This window comes from Quercus robur, chromosome 2, assembly GCF_932294415.1.
Source record: "Quercus robur chromosome 2, dhQueRobu3.1, whole genome shotgun sequence".
NCBI classification, from domain to species: domain Eukaryota; kingdom Viridiplantae; phylum Streptophyta; class Magnoliopsida; order Fagales; family Fagaceae; genus Quercus; species Quercus robur.
The window spans coordinates 68,351,336-68,371,365 of NC_065535.1; the positions used below are offsets into that span (position 1 = coordinate 68,351,336).

Below are 20,030 nucleotides of genomic sequence, written 5' to 3' on the forward strand. Positions count from 1 at the left end.
GAGAGTAAAAAAAAGGTATAAGAGAATGATTTATTTTTAGTCAAACATGGATCACTTTTTTTTAAAATGAAATTTAATGGGTATAAAGTATATTTTATTTTAGATTGTTATATGAATATAGTATTATACTATAAAAAAAAAAAAAATTTACGTGTATGTTTCTTTCAGTTTAAGGAACCGTTTATTTTTAGTCAAACATGTATCACTTTCCCAAAACAGAAGGAAGAAAAGTCAATGAGAATAAAATATATTCTACTTTATTTTATTTTTGAGAATGAAATGTATTCTACTTTAGATTGTTATAAGAATATATTATCATAGTATCACACTATAAGACTAAAAAATTATGGGGTTTTCTTTCATTTTTAGGGCCTTAAGAACCATTTAGGGAGTTACTTAAATGGCCAAAAATAAAAAGAGCCAGCTTTTATTTTTGTTTGCAATATTATGAAATCAAATGGCTCCAAAGGGTTGTATACATATATATATATATATATATATATTTTTATTTTTTTTATTTTTTTATTTTTATTTTTTGTTGAGAGGAAAGCCCTTAATATCTGAGTTGTGAATTTCTATATTCGTTTCGATGAACATTTTAGCTTTTTCAATTGGAACATAATTTCAATACTAGTGCATTTCGACAGACAAATTTGGAGTTACCACTATTTTTATATATTTTAAACTAAATTATAATTACACTCTGATTTATTTTCAATTTAATATTATAAGTTTCATATATATAATTTCTGTTATTTAACTTTGATTTGTTTTCAATTATCATTTCATCTAATTTCATCCATTCTCGCCATTAGTTTTAGTATTTTCACTTTCCAAGGCAACATCATTTTGGTAGAGCTTTTTTTTTTTTTGAGAAGGATTTTGGTAGAGCTAAACCTTGTAGATTTGATGGAATTGGATGGAAGGACTGTGTTGGAAACAAGTGAAAATTAAATGACCGCAAAAAAAGGGATTAAATTGAAAATACATTAAAGTTAGAGAAAGTAATTTATAATAAAGCCTCTATATATATATATATATATATATATATATAGATAACACAAATTAGAAATATCTGACTATCCATCAAGTTTACTGTTTATACCAATTCAAAATTAAATAATTTAACACTAGACCCATCACACGCGCTTCACGCGTGCGATGAGGCTTTTTTATTTATTTATTTTGAGTTTAATGTAATTTTTCAATTTGAATTTATCTATTGTAGAAAAGATTTTTAAGAAACTAAAATTTAGGATTTGATATGAAGTAAACTGCTTAGTTTAGTGTACGCTAGTTTTTAGGAAAAAAAAGTATTAAACGTGTGTGAGATCAAAATGAAAAATGATATATCCACAATATTTTTACAACAAATCCTAAGTGGCAGGTTGTTCTTGGTTGTTATTGTTGGAGTAAAAAAGTAATCTTAGTGTTAGGTTCAAATTTGAACCAATAACAACTAGTCACTTGTGATTTGTCATGAAAATGTTGTAAAAATGTTGTGGAGGTAACATCTCTAAAATAAAGAGTGTGCTAATTTTTAGGAAAAAAAAATCTTTGCTAGTTTTTTTTGTTTTTGAATTTTGTTGAATTACAATTTTAACCTTGTTTTTATTTTTTAAGAATCAGGATTATCTAATTAAATTAAGGGTATTTTTGACATTTTATTGAAGTCATAACTAATTTTCTAAATCCTTTTAATATATAGAGATAACATTATTATCTCTTAATTTTTTTTGATCTCAATCATTATCTCATCATAAGGAGGCTTATAAGTCATAACTTATATATATAAAAAAAAAGAGGCATATTTTTATTTATTTATTTATTATTATTATTTTTTTTGATAAGGGGAGGCTTATAAAATATCTATGTATGAATTAAAAGCCGTTGTTGGCAGATCCAAATTATGGCATGGTTAGCTCCACATAATTCGCACCGAAAATACATCTAAAAATATTATAACTTTGAAGTCTCAATCTATTTCTATTTGACAAGCAACCAATGGATGGTTTTAAGTTTTTTTTACGGTCAACGCTTTCCCAAATATCAACTGAGAAAAGGAGGAAAATGAGGGAGACACGGAAGAAGGAAAGGGGAACTGAAAGTGCAAGTGAGAGAGGTTTGTACGTTTATCTCACTCTATGAAAGAGAGAGAGCCACCATTACAATATAATTCTCCCAAAATCTAAATACCCAACCAAAATAGGTTGAAATGGTTGAAACACACTAAAATTTAACACGTGATGGAAAATGGGTTTTCGTGTACCACTGTTATAAGTTATAAGGCCAAAATACACTTTTGGTTCATATATTTTAGACCGATTTTCATTTTGGTTCCTATTTTAATTTTGTTATTATTTTAGTCCCTAAAAACGGAAAATCAATTTCATTTTGGTCTCTACTGTCAACCAGTGGCGACTTCAAAAATTTTTTCCAAGGTGTTCGTTCCTCAACAAGCACAAATTACACAATCTAATAAAAAGAAAATTTTATATATTGACAACAATAACAATCAAGGCAAATAGATAAAATTTACAATTGTCTTCTACGAGTTTTCATATTTTGAAATCGTTGCATGATAGTCTCATTATCAATGCTACAAGCTACATCTTTTTCAATATACACAACCAAGCTACATTTGAAATCGTTGTTTAGTTGTTTCATTAATTTGTTTGTCTTTTATAAATTATAATTTGTTATATTGTTATTTCATTAATTATAAAATTATTAATTGTTATTTAGTCTAACATAATTTGATTTATTTGTCTTTTATAATGTATTGGTTAATTGTACTGCTTTAATTATTGTTGTTTAGCGTAAAAATAAACTATATTGCTTTAATTTGTTTGTCATTAATTATACTGTATTAATTTGTTATATTGTTTAGCCTCATGTGCGCATATTACACATTTACACTAAGAGAGCCAGCCATGTGCAGTGCACATTACACATCCCATGTGCAGCACAATAATTAAAACAGTGTAACCCGGCCCCATGTGCCCATCTACCCCCACCCCACTCAACAGATAAGCACAGGCCTTATGCCTGATGCCTCCAATCACAATAGCCAGCTGCCAATCAAAAAATTTCACAATCACAAATCACAATACACATTACACTAAAAGACAATCAGTATCTCACCAACACCAACACCAACACACACTGACCAACACCAACGGATACGAATAAGATAAAGCCAAATTTAAAAAGTCAAAAAACAGGCAAATAGCCAAATATTAATAAAGCTAAAGAGTAAAGGCCAGCCTATCACAGACTAGTTCAAAAGAGAGAGAGTTAAAGAATAAAGAGAGACACACTCAGTGGCATTTTTCATTTCATAGTTATCATTTCAGATTCAGATAGAGAGAGAGAGAGAGAGAGAGAGAGAGAGAGAGAGAGAGAGAGAGAGAGAGAGAGAGAGAGAGAAATACCTTGAGGGAGGGAGCATGAGCATGAGCACCGAGCATCGGAGCAGCTCTGCGATCTGCGATGAGGGGCGATTTGCAATGAGGGAGGGAGCACCGAGCACCGAGCGATCTGCGATGAGGGGCGATCTGCGATGAGCGACAATGACGACGACAAAGACGAGCGAGCTACGAGCGACGTGACCGTGGGTTTGGTTTGCTTTGTATTGGGTTTAGGGTTTGGTTTGCTCTATGAGCAACGTGACCGTGGGTTTGATTTCTGATTTAGTGATTTGCTCTATATTGGGGTTTGGTTTTTTTTTTTTTTTTTTTTTGAGAATATGTGGGTTTGCTACCTCGGTAATCTGTTGAACTTGCTGTGGGCTTGGCTCTGTCTTTGTTACAAACTTTTTTTTTTTTCCAGATTTTAGTTCAAAATTTTTTTTGGGTTTTTTTTTTTGCTTGAAAGTAGAACAAATAATTTTTTTTTTTTTTTTTAATTTGAGGGTGTTCCTAATTTTGTGATTGAGGGTGTTCTTGATACAAATTAAATATAAAATTTTTAATTATTATATATAATTTTTTTTTTTCAGATTAAGGTGTTCCTGGGAGAACACCCTGAGCTGTACGTGGTGTCGCCATTGCTGTCAACCCACTAACAGAAAAATCCTATATGGCTAACAGAATTCCCTGCTTGCTGACACAGCGTTGATGTCTCCATTCAAATATTATTTAAAAAAAAAAATTAAAATGCCACATCAGATTTAAATTAATAAAAAATTAATTAAAAAAAGCCAGATCAAAAAATTCAAAAAAAAAAAAAACATTATTCTAATTATTATTTTTTTTGTAAGAACATTTCTTCTTTCCAGAACATGATCTTCATATTCTTCCCCGCAAACGAACTAGTAAACCCAAAAATTTAAAATTTTCTTTAAGAAACAAAGACACAAGAAAACCCAAAAAATTCAACTAAAAAACAAAACCATAAATCTCAAACCCAGTAAAATCATCAAATCCTAAAACCCCAAAGTACCAAATCAATCCAAAAATACAACACAACCAATCCAAACAAAAAAATATCAAACCCAGAAATACCCATCTCAAGCAAGTTGAACCGAGAAAACCCACCTCAAGCAAGTCTGAAACCCACACCAACAACAAACCCAACCAACCAATCAACCCTGCAATCCGAAACCCACATGAACAAATCAGACCACCAATCATCACCACCTTTTCCAATGATTAGTCACCAAACCAACGATCCACCCCATCGATTAGTCACTAAACCCATCAAAGCAGTCACCAAACCCACTGATCAATCAACAAACCCACGCCAACAAAGTCACCAAACCCATTAACACCATTGCTGATCAAACAAGAGAGAGGAAGATCGTTGACCAAACCCACAACCACCCAGGGTCGTGATTGAGCATATCGTAGATCTTGATGTTCATTGCCCAATTTGGACCGATTAGCATATCGCTCGTCGCTCTATCTACCATCAAATTCACCATCTCCGCCCAAATTCTCCGATCCACTAATTTCAACGCCGCCAAAGATTGCTCAACAATTCCACCGATTATCACAATATATTCCGGGCGACTCTATCTCTCTCTCCCCTTCTTTTTCTCTCTAACTATTATGTTTGAAAACTCTCTCTCTCTCTCTCTTTGATATCGCTACTTTTCTATTAAGGAAAACTTGTTGTGGTTGGGTTTATTTAATTTAATTTAATTCTTTTCTTTTCTTAAGGTTTTTTTAAAAATTTATTTCATTATTTGTTTTTTAATTTTCTGATGTGGCTTTTTTAATTATTAAAATGCTGACATGGATGTTGACATGGTATTTTTAATATTATTTTATTCAACATCTAACATGCCATGCACTCAGTTTGCCATGTAGGATTTTTTTATTAGTGGGTTGATGGCAAGGACCAAAATGGAATTGATTTTCCATTTTTAGGGACTATAATAGTAGCAAAATCAAAATAGGAACCAAAATAGGAATCGGCCTAAAATGTAGGGACCAAAAGTGTATTTTCACCAAGTTAGCACGAAGAGAAATGATATGTTCACAATATTTTCACAACATTTTTACAACAAATCCTAAGTGGTAGGTTGTTTCTAGTTGTTATTGTTGGAGCAAAAAAGTATTCTTAGTGTTAGATTCAAATTTGAATCAATAACAACTAACCATTTATGATTTGTTGTAAAAATATTGTGAATATGTTGTGGACAAAACCTCTCCCAGCATGAAATATTTCTTTCATTTTGATCAAAGTAGAACATAATTGACAATACTATTCTTCTTTTTTCTTTTTCTTTTTTTAAGAAGAAAATTGACAATACTACTTGGTACCATTAATATGGTCAATTTCATCCCATTTATACCATAACGAAATAAATATTTAATTTTAGTTATAGAATTGGTACAATGAAACTCTTTTGTTATGTCTTCTCAAAAAAAAAAAAAAAAAAAAAACCTCTTTCGTTATGCATTAACTTAATTTTAGTGCATTTTGGCGTGTTTCAACCAACTTTGATTGGAATTTACATTTCGGTGGAGTGGAATCCATTATTTATCTCACCAAAAGCCTTATAACTCAATTAGCACATCTTGGTGTTTTCAACGGAGACATTTAGGGCCTGTTTGATTTGTATTGAGGTTATATTCATTTTCTATTTTAATTTTCTGTACTCATTTTTTATCCTCAAATATTGTACTCATTTTTTTATTTGGCATCATTTTCTGCGTTTTCTTCCCCTTTTCACTTTTTTTTTCCTAACAACTACCAACAAATAGAAAGAGAGAGAGTGTTATTTGATGTGACAAGTTAGTAATAGTGGGACTTACAGATTTGATTTTTTTTACGAAAATGTCATTGTATTTGTACGGGGAACGGCCCCAGGCCCACTGGGTTGTGGCCCCAGGCCTTATAGCACAGCGTATGATCCCTTTTCCTATCGGACCTTTGATCTTGGGCTGAATGCACTCTAAGGCCCAAATTGAGCCTAAGTGTCATGATGAGCCCATCTTGTCTTGAACATATGAGAAGCAAGCCCTTGTCGTTCAACCACGACTTGAACAGTAGCATACTTGCTTGGGAAAGCCAACGTTCTCGGCGGTCCGATAGTGCCTTGGGGAATATCGCCGTCAAGCAGTCTTTTGGAGGGTGGAACCAGTTCCAATGCCATTAGCACCATTTCCAACAGACCTAACCCTTATTAGAGATAAGTAGATTGGATCCCACCCATATGAGTGAGATCAGGAGGTAATCATAACGCCTTCGCCCACTTCAGGCTATAAATAGGAAAATAGAACGAGAACAAGGGGTTGGCAATTCTAGAGAGAAAAAGTAAGAGAGAGAGAGAGAGAGAGAGAGAGAGAGAGAGAGAGCAAATAAGCGAGACCCTGGGGGTGAGCAACACTGAAAGGAGAGCAAGGGTGTTCACTGGGATTAAGGGAAGCTATAAAGTGATTTGAGGTGGAATTGCCCTTAGTAGGAAATACTAGGCCCACTATACAAGTAGATTGTGAGCCCAATTCTCATCCTAGTCCACATAGTGGAATTTGGGTATGTATAATTAGCGCCGTCTGTGGGGATCTCCTACATAGCTGCGGTTCTGCCAAGAATCGAGTGGTGAGATGTCCGAGAGATGATTTGGGAGTTATGCTAAAAGTGGCTCTGGGAGATTTTCTCAGTGATCCACTTGGCGGGAAAGGAGACAGAAGGGGCGCGAGGGCAGGGAGTACGAGTAAGAGGAAAAGTAGTTTGGCCTTGGAAAAGGGTCGTTTCAAACACACCGAACATTGTCAGGTATTTCGGGACGTGAGCATTTTGACAGAAAGGATGAGAAACTTGAACGTTTACGTAGGTTGGTAAGGGATTTGGAGTTGGAAGTAAGACGTAGGCATCGGAGAAGGGATCGTGAGGAGCATGCAAAGGGATCAACCAGTGGGGGAGGTGGTTATAGGGAGGGGTCCCATTAATCCGGTTCCCATTGGCACCGGGATCGATCTCGGGAGTGCAGACAGGGACTCAATCTCCCCAGAAGGGCGACGATCCTAGAATGCCGCCATAGATGCTATAAGCCGAGCATTGCACAGAGCAGCTTGATCCCCGTTCTCGGGAGATATTGAATGGGCACCTATATCGAGTAGATTCACAAGGCCTTCGTTTAACTCCTATGGCGGAAAAACGGATCCGGTAGAGTATGTAAGCCACTATATTCAGATGATGTCCTTGCACAGTCACAATGATGCTCTAATGTGTAAGGTGTTTCTTTTGAGTCTCGGCCCCACAGCTTTGAGGTGGTTTAATGGGTTAAGGAAGGGCTCGATTAAGTTTTTTGCCGAGCTTATTCAAGAGTTCGGTGTTTGGTTTATGACCTGCAGTCGGGTTCCACAACCTATGGATGCATTACTGTCTATGAAGATGGGAGTCGGGGAGACTTTTTGTAGCTATACTAACCAGTACTAGGAACTGTACAACGAGATCAATGGGGGTAATGAAAAAATTGCTGCAAGCACTTTTCGGTTAGGATTGCCCGAGGATTCAAAATTACGTGATTCGTTGACCAGGAGACCTCCCCAGGACATGAGGCAATTGATGAGGCAAATAGAAGAGTATAAAAGGTTGTAGGATGATCGGCAACAGAGCAAAGGTAAGTCCCCGATCATGAGTCAGCCCTAGCAAGGTGGCTTTCAGTTGAGGCCCCAAAAGGATTTGAGGATCCAGGAATTGGGCGCGCAAGCGGGGGAAGTGAACATGACGTTTAAGGAGCCAGTACACAAAATTGTGGACTGAATCAAGAACGAACCATACTTTCGGTGGCCGAACAAAATCCCATCAAGAAGAAATCATAACTTGTACTGCACTTATTATAGGGATAAGGGACATACCATCGAATAGTGTAGAGTGTTAAAAGATCATTTAGAATAGTTAGTGAGGGCAGGCTACTTGAAGGAGTTTGTTGTAGACACAAGAAACCAGGATGCTAGGCAGGGTACATGACCTCGGGGAAACCCTCTTCCACCCCCTTTGGGAGTGATAAAAGTCATCCATGCAACTTCAACGGGTACCCTAGTGACCAGGAAGAGAGGGATACTGGCAGTGGTTCCAGTGGAAAGTTGTTCGGATGAACAACCCTTGGAGAAGAAATTGAAGCTTACTCTAGAGCCCATTACCTTTAATGATGACGACCTAGAGGGTACGATCCAGCCACACAACGATGCTTTGGTGGTCATAGCTCAGATAAATGGTTTTATAGTAAAGAGAGTACTGATAGGTCAGGGAAGTGGTGCAGAAGTGATGTATCCCGACTTGTTTATGGGGCTTGTATTGAAAATTGAAGATATTTCTAAGTATGATACACCCTTGGTGGGGTTTGATGGCCGGATGGTAATTCTGGAGGGGCAGATCTTGCTTCCCGTAAATATGGAAGGCAAGGAAGTAATGGTGACCTTTATAGTGGTCACTTCATTTTCCCCATATTCTGCGATTCTTGGAAGGCCATGGATTCATGCGATGGGGGCAGTCCCGTCTACTCTACATGTTAAGGTCAAATTTTGCATTGAGCACGATATTGCTATAGTGAAGGGAAACCAGCAAGTGGCTAGACAGTGCTTGGTGACCGCTGTTAACTGGGAGATTAGACAGAAGGAACCAGCCGAGGAGGTCCCCTTATAGCAATTACAGGAACCCTAGGGGGAAAGGGGGCTAGCTGTGCCGAGAACTTAATAAGAGTAAGAATATTGTCGGATGATGATAGGAGTTTTCAGATAAGAGAAGGTATGAAGGACGAGGATAAGGTGGAAATGCTGCTATTTCTTGTATAGAATGTGGATATATTTGCCTGGAGCCCATACGAAGTGCTCGGGGTAAACCCTGAGTTCATAGTTCACAAGCTTAACGTAGATCCAATGTTCCCTTCCAAGAAGCAGAAATTGAGGAGGTCGACTAAGGAACACGTCGAAACCATCCAGCAAGAGGTCAAAAGGTTGAAAAAGTTAGGAGCTATAAAAAAGGTTTTCTTCCCTGAATGCCTTGCTAATATCGTAGTTGTAAGGAAGAAGAATGGGAAATGGAGGGTTTGTGTTGATTTTACTGATTTGAACTGAGCATGCCCAAAAGACCCTTTCCCTATGCCAAAAATTGATCAGCTAGTAGACGCTACATACAGTCACCCAAGCAAGAGCTTTCTAGACGCTTTCCAAGGCTATTATCTGAAAGCTCGAAAATGTGTTAAAAAACACAAGAGCTATTTAGATCCCCAAATTAAAGTTATGGCTCGATAGATTTTACACTAACTTAGTTCTAAGTGCGGAATAGTGTAAATGCGAGCGGATAAACAAACAAGCTACTCTAACACATATTCATATAATCACAGCAGTAAAATGAAATGTAAAAGAGTAGGGAAGAAGAATGCAAATACAGATAACACGCCGATGTGTTATCGAAGAGGAAACTGAAGAATCTCAGTGAAAAACCTCAGTGAAAAACCTCTCCGTCGCCCTCCAAGTGGTAATCGATCCACTAGACAATTAGTTGGGATACATGAGTTAGCAAAAGACCCTCCAAGCTTAATCTACCCACTATTCCTAAGCCCTCCAAGCTCCTACTCCAACAAGGCTTCTCGGAACCGTGTCTTGTCTAGCTCTCCGTATCCCACAACAAGCTCCATGTTACATCTGCCATCCTTGGCTTCTTCCAATGCTTCCCAGCAACTCCAAAAACACTCACTACACTCTGAAAAGGTGTGGATTGTGTTTGAGTACAAATCTCCTCTCAAGGTATGATATTGGTAGAGGGAAGGAGAAGAGACTACAATGAATTCTCACTAAGGATGAGTAGCTTTCTCTCTAAAAGATGGGTGTGTGTGTTGTAGAAAACCTATCTAGGGTTTTTCTCTCTGAATGACCCTCTTTTACATTTGTGGGTAATGAGGGTATATACAGGGACGAACGCAGGATTTTAAGCCAGGGGGGGTCGGAGATAAGCGAATTTTTTTTTTTTCAAATACGCATCCATATAGTATTAATAAACTATCAACCAAGACAAATACCCAAAAATCATTGTTTCTTAATATATTAAGATATAATCTACTAACAAAAACAAAAGACACGAAACACTATTGTTTCTTTATACAATCATCTATAAAAAGGGAACTCGACACTCTTTCAAATCTTCAAAATCATCTACTATTGAATCCAAACTAAATGTCGAAACTATATCATTTTCAATATATAACATCAAAGAGTCCGTCAAAAAATCATTTTCCATTTTGTTTCGAAGGTTAGTTTTGACAACTTTCATAGCTGAAAATGCTCGCTCTGTAGTAGCAATAGAAACTAGAAGAGTAAGCACAAGTCTCACCATTCTATAAACAAGTTTGTAGTGTTCTGAATTTCCAATTCTCACTAACCATTAAGACAACTTAGATAAACTTTTCAATTTTTTGAACTCTGGATCTTGGACTACTACATTGTGCTCAAAATGATAAAGCTCATTCTCTAACACTTGTTTGTCATAATCTGTGAAATCTTGTGGATAGAAATTCTTTACCAACAAACAAAGATCACTAATTCTGAAAGATTTTAATGCCTCTTGAGGTTCTAAAGCTGAGCTAAGCCTAAGTAACTCCATTGCATCTTCATTAAACCAATAATTTAGTTCCTGTAGTTGAGAATATATTGTAGCATAAAAAATATTTACTCGATAATGATGCTTATTTGTAACGTTATCTTGCTGATTACGAGCTCGACCTCGCCTTGCAACATAACGAGCATTCATATCCAGAATATCAATGCAATGCTTCTCACAAAATGATATCACAGTGGTGAGTAAGCCATCCCATCCATCATCTCTAAATTTTTGGATAAGTGCTTTAGTAGATAAAACTAAATGCATGGCATTTAAAATGCCTTGAGATTGGCTGTGCAAAGCTTGACAAAGTTTATCAGTGATCTCCATAATTTCCTTCTCAAGATGCAAGATGAAGACAAATTCAAATGAAGTTAATCCATCATAAGCTGACTCTCCTTTTGCCCGATGTTCTCCATTAATTGCATCATCAATTATATTTTGTAAAACTTCAACAGTTGAGGTAAACATCCTTAATAAGCTAGAAACTGATTTAAAATGTGAACTCCAACGTGTTTCTACAGGTCGTTGTAAAGTGCCAATTTGATTAAGTCCACTTCCAGTCTCAAGCTCTTCAAGATCAATCAAACATGCTATTTCATTAGCATTGACAACTTTCAATTGCTCATTGCGCTTGCATGAAGCATTAACAATTTTGATCAGAAAAAGCAATGTAAGAAAAAAATGACTAATGGGAACAACTTGTTTTAATGCTTTTACTAATGTCAATTGTAAGCGATGTGCAAAACAATGGATGTAGTAAACATATGGGCAATTATTCAAAATCAAAGCTTGTAATCCATTCCAAATACCTCGCATGTTGCTTGCTCCATCATATCCTTGCCCTTGAATATTTTGTATATCTAAGCAATGTTGAGATAACAAAGAATATTTCCCCTTCTTTAGAGTCAAAGTCGCAGTGTCAACAACATGAATAAGCCCAAAAAAACATTCTTCCACAAAGCCTTCTGCATCAACATGTCTAAAAACCACAGCCATTTGCTCTTTCATGGACTCATCACGAGCTTCATCAACTATTATGCAAAACTTTGCATCACCAATTTCTTCCTGAATGACCTTCTTCACTTTGGCTGAGAAAACATGTAGAATTTCCTTTTGAATCCTAGGTGATGTGTAGGTTGCATTTTTAGGAGCTTTTTCTATTATTTCAGCAATCTTCACATTCCAAAAAGTCACAATACCCAATGATTCATGAAAGTTCCCATACTTTAATGAACTAAAACTTTTATTTCGACCTCTAAAAGCTATAGCTTGAAAGGCAAGATATCAGACAATAAAAATTGTGTCCTTCAGTTGCAATCGATTATTTGCAATTTGTTCAGTAGTGAAATGATCAACTACCCTTTGCAAATGCTGCAATTGGTTCATCAAATCCTTACACATTTGCTCAGCAACTCTATGAACTGAGTTAGGATCTTTTCCTATATGACCTTGAAAATAACAATCTTTGCCCCCAACCTTTTTCCAATTTTTAAATCCACCAACAATGAATGTATTTTGTCCCACAACCACATTTGGATTATGAAAGACAAAGCAGGGTAGACAATAAGCTGCATCTGTTGTAGGAGAATATTCAAGCCATTTTGAATTATTTCTAAACCAAGAAGCTTGAAAGTTACGATTGCGCTTTCCACTTTTTTTGAATGTCTCTAGAGGAGGCTGGTGCGGACTTTTTTTAATGTAAGCTCGTCGAATTTCATCACGTTGATTAACATGATATTCTTATATTTGTTTGCGTGTTCTGGGATCATAATCCAAAGAATCAAGGTCAATTCTTTGAAATTGTGTTTGAGAGATTGGAACATCTGCATTTTCCGGAATTGGAACATCCGCATTTTCTAAAATTGGAATAGCAACATTAGTTGTTGGCAATTCCATGTTGACTTCGGAAGAATTTGAAATTGAACATTTTCTTTTGAAAAAATCAAGCATTGTAGTTGATTTTTTCATGATCTACAAATAAAATAAAAATCATATAAGAATCACCGTTATTTTCTTAAATTTGTGTGACAATTTTTTATATTAGATGATTTATTTTTTTCTTTTTGTCTTTGGTCTGCCTTTAATGTCTTTATGTTTGGTCTGCCTTTATTTATGTCTCTGTGTTGTCTCTTCTTTTATTTATGTCTTTTGTGTTGTCTCCATCTTTCTAATTCTGACCCACTAACCCAAATACCCAATGAATCCCACTACAGACACTACTAACAAAAACTTTTCTTAACTCTACCTTTTTTTTTTTTTTTTTTTTTTTTTTTTTGTCACTTGTCCGTTGCCCAACTCCACTTTTCCCTATTATGTCCAACTACCAGTCAACAAAGAGAAAACTATCTGACTATCTCTACAAACTCTACTCTCTCTATCTATCTCTTTTATCTATATAAGGCAAGAGTCACAAACACAGAGTGACAGAGTCACAAAGCCAAAAACCCCCCTAAAAAAAAACACCACAGGTAGCAGTCGCAGCACAGATTCAATTCACAATCACCAAATCAATTCAGTTCATCACTCATCAGTAAAAACACAAACATGAAACACCACAAGTCCACAAGGCACAAGCACAATTTCTTTGATTCTCAAATCACAAGGTTTTGATGGAAAGATAAGAGTAAATACTTGTAAACTGTGAAGGCTCGAAGCTGGGCTGGCTAGGCAGATCGAGCAATGGCAACTGGAGGCGGTGGCGGCAAGTGGGTCTCATCTCGCGTGGTGGCATGGGTCTTGCTCTCGTCGGCGTGGGAACTGCCGTACTGGACTGGGTTTCGCACTCTCTCGCTCTCGTCTCGCTTTTTGTCTCTCTCCGTCACGGCGACATGGGCCTTTGAATCTGATCAAGATGGGTCTCCGTACTCTCTATCTCTATCTCTGTCTCACAGCTCTTGCCTCTCACTTTCCTTTCTTTTCTTTTCTTTTTTTCTTTTTTTTCCTTTGTTTTTTGTTTTCTTTGTTTGGTTTTGGGCTGTTGAGAGCTAAGTTTTTTTTTAGATTGACATGGGTCATGGGCTCTACTTTGAGCTGGCTGGATGATGGGCTAGGGAAAAGGGTTCACAATTTTTGGGAGGGGGGCCAAAGCTAAAATCTCAAGGGGGCCCAAGCCCTTTTTTTTTTTTTTTGGAAAAATTTTACTTCCTAAAATTTTTTTTTTTGGGCCCAGAGGGGGGGGGGGGGGGCCCGGGCCTCCTTCGCCCTCTACTTGGGTCCGTCCCTTAGAATATATAGTATGGGTGAAGGGTAGGGAAGTCACTCTTGAAAATCCTCTAGGTAGAATATTTCGTGACTGTCTTGCGAGAAGGCCTTACCCGCAAGACACTCGCGAAAACGACAGCCTAGCACGACTGTTCAGCTTCCAGTCATGTGCTCCTCACGTGACTCTTTCGCGGCTTAGCTTCTTGCGAGCTTCTCATGAAATCCACTGATTCTTCATTTAAGCTTGAGTCTTTACTAACTTAATACTAAACCCAATACAATAAAATCCCACAAAGTACAAGGATATAAATTAAAGCAATTATAACATTTTTGTCATGGAATAAAGCTAACATAAAACATAGTTGTAAATCACAACTTTACAATCTCCCCCTTGGGCTATTCCGTAACAAAACACCCTATAACAGACTCCAGATTTTAACGTGAGTTTGGGAACAATGGCAAAATTCACTTACATCTAAATCTGGAAGCTGTGTAGCACTTGGAACATATATACCTGAAGCCTGAAACACTTGCACAAAACATATTAGACCTTCAAGGTAAATCAAGTGATAAAAAGGACAAGTATAATGTAACAAGTAATTTGGGATCAAATAAACATGATGTAAAACATGTGAGCAACTTGATCATACACCAAAATAGTCATATGAGAATGACTAGAATGATAATATAGCAAAGCAAATGATCATTCAAACATGCAATGTAGTAAAAAGCAATCCCACGGATCAATTGCATGTCCAACACTCGACCAATGCAAAATACATGAAGTATATGCATCTAGGAATAAGATCCTACTAGGGCACAAGAGCATGATGCGATGAGAGTAGCAAAGCATAGATGATACTAAACATAAATTAAAGCACCATAAAGCAACGAGACAACAAGCATAAAGTAAAACAAGGTTTTCTCATAAAAGAATGTCTTCTCCCCCTTAGTATATGCATCTCCCCTATGACTTTCTCCCCCACGAATGTGCACAAGGTAGAATTACTCCCTCTAAGAGTGTGCACATGAGTCATATAGAAATGACGATACAAATCTGTATACTCCACTTTCCGGTATACTTTCCCCCTGAGAAGAAATGCATGTCCTTGGACAGAAGTAGACTCTGTGCCAGACTCCATGCAACTCGCCCACCTTCACCCTGCGCCCAGGTCCTGACGTTGGCCGTTATAGGAAGGGGCTCATTGCCGAGCCTGAAGGTAGTCTGCCAGCCCACTTCTGGTTGCGAGGAAGACTCCACATTGGACCCGACAAGGGTGGTTGGTCGAGCATCACTAGTAGGTTCTCGGATAGTGATCCCGTCAGATGCCCGGGCTGGTGAGGTTCTTGAGGGAGCATCATCTATAACCCTAGGCAGTTGTTCGGTAGTGCGTTGTCTTTTTCAGCCAAGAGGAGGAGGAGGGGGAGTTGGGTTTTTGCCTTGAGGCTATTGCTATTGCGCGGCAGGAAAGGCGTTGGTCAAAAAACTGTTGAGGGTCAGCGTCCACTTTGACACCATCTCTCCCTTGATTTGATCGGTTTCTGCTTCAGATGAATTTACGAACTCGGCTGTTACCTGCCCACTCAGTTGAACTAGGGTTTCGGGTTCACCAATAGGTCTGTGGACAGTTTGGTTTTGGGAGACAAGATTTGCTGAGTGTTAAGGCTCATTTTTTGACAAAGCCCAATAAGAGAAAAGGCCCAGCAATACGGGCAGACCAAAGTTAGCAAGCAATAAAAAGCCATTGAGCCCAAGTGACAAGAATGAATGGCTCATGGGCTCATAAAGTGGGTATTGAGGAAAGAGAGAAGAAGTAAACCCATGGGCAGTACGTAGAAAAGCAAGAATGGGCCACAGCAGGCCTAAAGTAATGCAAGTAAAGAAAGTAAGGGGTAATGGAAGACTCATCAGCCCCAAGGATGAGGTATAAAGTAATTGGGCCAAGGAAGCCCAAGAGAGTTAGTAAAGGCCCATGGGAAAACAGGATTGGAAAAGGGCCGAGGAAACCCAAGAAAAGCAAATGGGCCAAGGATGCCCAAGAGGGAAATGGGACACAAGAGCCCACAAACAATGTAAGAAAAGGTCCAGTGAATACACTGAGTCACTAGGAGGGAAATAAATGGCAGGCTCAAAGAGGTTTAGCAGGATTGAGTCAAATAACATTACAGCAGGAGCAGCAGAGTGGTACGGCAGAAAAATGCTAACAAGGCCATGGAGTGAACACAGAATAGGCTGAGGGAAGAAAGGCCCATGATCCAACAATGCCCAGTCTCCAAAAGAAGCAAGTTATAAAGAATGGTAGATCGGAAAACAACCCAAGCCATAAAAGGCCAAAAGTGCACGGCAGAACGTACAGAACAATCTCCAGAACACGGCAAGTGCATGAGCAGCGAGTGAAGAAGGCAAAGCTTGCACGAGACCCAGGCACCACCAGCCTATACCCAGTCAATATAGGAAGTGATGGGTCATGGGTCTGAGGGCATGGTCTGGCGGTGGTGAGACGGAAAAAACATATTCTGGGGTTCTTGCTCGGGTTCTTGCTCAGGCTCTTTTGGGAGAAATGTCCTGTTGGGATGACATGCCACCCAAAAGAAGTAAGGATGAGATGGAACCACTAGGTGCATGCCATGAGGGATAGAGAGAGCACACACACACACACTGTAATGGGTAGAAAAAGCCACAACAAGCAAATAAACAAAATAGCTTTCATTGTCTGGCAAAGGGGAGCGGCATGGCTAGCACAGGTAAGTGGAGGTGGCTAAACCACTAACGACTAGTAAGTGGTCAGCAAGGACACCTACACCAGACAAAGGCAGTTAAGGGCTAAAATAGTAAATATCAGTAACAGCGAACTCTACAAAGGACCCCTTACTGTGCATTGAGAAAGAAGAGGGAAAAATCATAGTAATAGGAATTTCTAGAGAAAAACATAATGCAGAAGTAAGCATCGAGAAGGAAAGGAAGTAAAACAAAAGAAAAAGAAAACTAGGAAGTAGGAAGGAGAGGAAAAGAAAAACAGAGAGTTTAGAACAATAGGTATGCACCAATAGGTTGATTTCCTCTCTCCCTCAATAGCTTTGCTTTCTATAAAAGGCAAAATATTTATATTTGGGCATAAACCATTTTGGCATATTCTCTCAAAACAATTAATTTCTTCTCTGAGATTACTTGCGTTGAGGGAACAGTTTTTCCCTTCTTGGTTTCAACCCCGTGTATTACTTAGCGTGGCAGACTAACACTTTGATTTTGCTAACTCTTTTTATTCTTCACTTAGCTTATTTTGTGTACAAAGAGCCTTTTGTTGCTCACTTTCACTTATTGTGGCTAAAAGTAGTGATTGTGTTTCTTATATCATCTTTATTATATCTGTCTACCATAACTTGCTCACAATGGTTCTGCCTGCTATGGGTTTGTGATTAAACTCTGGTGAACGAGGCATAGTTTGTGCACAAGCTGGACCAAAGTGAGTTACAATTGGACCGGTCCCAACTCCCTTACTCAGAACATTTGGGCCAAATACCGCAGGAGGTAGCCCAGCCCAACATTGCAAAAAAGGCCCATTAAACCGAGTCGTCCCTCACAGGCACTAGGGACTTTGCTCTCACTATCCGGGGAACAAAGTCTCGAGCTTCGCCTACAGTAAGATTCGAGGGGAGGAAGTTAGGATGCCGTACGTCAATGTATGACAGTAGGGGGCTATCTATTAACAAGGCTTGTCCAAAAGGTTGCCACGACGAATAGACCGGATTGCAGCCAAGTATGAGGTGGGACGCATGGATGCCCGTTAGAATGCACAAATATCTCTGACTAGAGCAAAAAATTAAGATCTCTCACGTGCACAACTCTGATGTCCAGTTTGAACTTCTTGCCTTCTGCATCAAAACAAGAACAAGTAGGTTAGTATTTGTACGGCACCGAGATCCCAAGACCCATATGGGCCCTGGGCCCAGGCCCAATGGAACGGCCCCATTGCCCTAAGCCCTTCTTGAAACTGCCTTCATGTAAAAACAAATTTTGGGTCTCGAATCCTGAGAAGTGTTCGGCATAAGCTTTCCCGAACAAACATATGAACCCTGTCCGGGAAAATCATGAAATGCTCGGGGAACAGCATTACCGAGCACAATCGACTAAGCTAGAACCAAGTTCCAAGGCCATAATTGTTACATCTCACTCTCACCTAAACACTTACTTAAAACAGATAATATTGGACCTTCAATAGCACTAGCGGTGGCTGTAATCATAATCTCCCCACTAACCTCAGCTATAAATAGCAGAAGTTTGGGACGAGGAAGGGGTTCAGAAAAAAAGAGAAAAAACAGTTGATGAGGAAGAGAGGAAGAATATTGCTTTGAGTCTTTGTGCCGAGAACGACCTAGAGTAGGAAATCTTGAAGCCCACTCTACAAATAAATTGTGAGCCCAAATGAGTTCAAGCCCAACAGTCTCATCTCTGGTTTCCACAATTGGCGCCCACCGTGGGGCTCTCCTACGAAGCTGTGGTTCTACTGAGACACAAATAAGGGAAATGTCCGAGGAGCGTTCGGGAGGGCGTGCACCGAGCAGTTCCATAGGATCTTCTCGTGGATCAACGTGGAGGGAGAGAAGGCAGAAACGGCGGGAGGATAGGGAGCACCCCAGAGGAGAGGAAAGGTCTGGATTGGGAGAAGGGTCGGACCAGACCCACCGAACGGTTTCGGGAGTCTCGGCGCATAGGCAGTATGATGATAGAGACCGAGAACTGGAGTGGTTGCGTAGACTGGTAATGGATCTAGAACTGGAAGCAAGGGGTCGACGCCAAGAAAGGAATCGCAACCTCCGGCAAAGGAGAAATTGGGGCGAGGAGGGCTCCAGTCAATCTGGTACGCAACAATCCCAAAACCGATCACGCTCTCAAAAGTCACACCAGCACTCCCGAGAGACATGTCATCACCGGGACCGTTCACGGTCGCATGGATACGATGACCCAGGCTTAGAATCGCCGGAGGAACGGCAGCCCCACAATGCTGCCATGGACGCCATGAGCCGAGCCCTACGAATGGCTGCCTGGTCACCGTTCTCCGACGAGGTATAACGGGCCCCTATGCCGAGTAGATTTACACAACTGCCATTCAATTCCTACGATGGGAAGATAGACCCGGTGGAGCATGTCGGTCACTACATCCACATGATGTCCTTGCATGCACACAACGATGCGTTGATGTGTAAGGTATTCCCCTCCAGTCTCGGCTCAACGGCCCTGAGATGGTTCAATGGGTTACGAAAAGGCTCAATTCATAGCTTCGCCGAGCTGATTCAAGAGTTCGGCAGTAGATTCGTGACATGCAGCCGAGTGCCACAGCCGGTGGACGCTCTACTTTCCATAAAGATGAGGGTCGGGGAAACCCTTCGAAGTTATGCCAGCCGGTACTGGGAACTCTACAACGAGATTGGTGGAGGAAATGAGAAGATTGCGGCAAGCACCTTCAGGATGGGGCTCCCCGAAGACTCTGAATTGCGGGAGTCATTGACGAAAAGACCTCCCGAGGATATGAGGCAACTTATGAGACGCATAGAGGAGTACAAACGCCTGGAGGATGATCGGCTGCAGAACAGGGGGAAAGCACCGTTACTCGAGAGATCTCGGCAAGGCGTTGTGCCGGTAAGACCAAAAAAAGACTTCAAGATGCAGGAACCAGAGGTGCAAATTGAAGGAGTTAATGTGGCGTTCAAAGAGCCCGTGCACAAAATCTTAGATCGGATCAAGAACGAATCATTCTTCAGGTGGCCAAATAAAA

General features: G+C 39.1%; 1 protein-coding gene across 1 annotated transcript; it reads right to left on the reverse strand.

Moving 5' to 3' along the window:
- Positions 1 to 10,836: 10,836 nt before the first annotated feature.
- On the reverse strand, positions 10,837 to 19,178 carry LOC126702324 (uncharacterized). The gene is made up of 3 exons (XM_050400994.1): positions 18,989 to 19,178; positions 12,346 to 12,629; positions 10,837 to 12,228 (listed from the first exon to the last, which is right to left on the reverse strand). The coding sequence occupies exons 1-3, from the start codon at positions 19,176 to 19,178 to the stop codon at positions 10,837 to 10,839; spliced, it is 1,866 nt and encodes a 621-aa protein (XP_050256951.1).
- Positions 19,179 to 20,030: the final 852 nt, after the last annotated feature.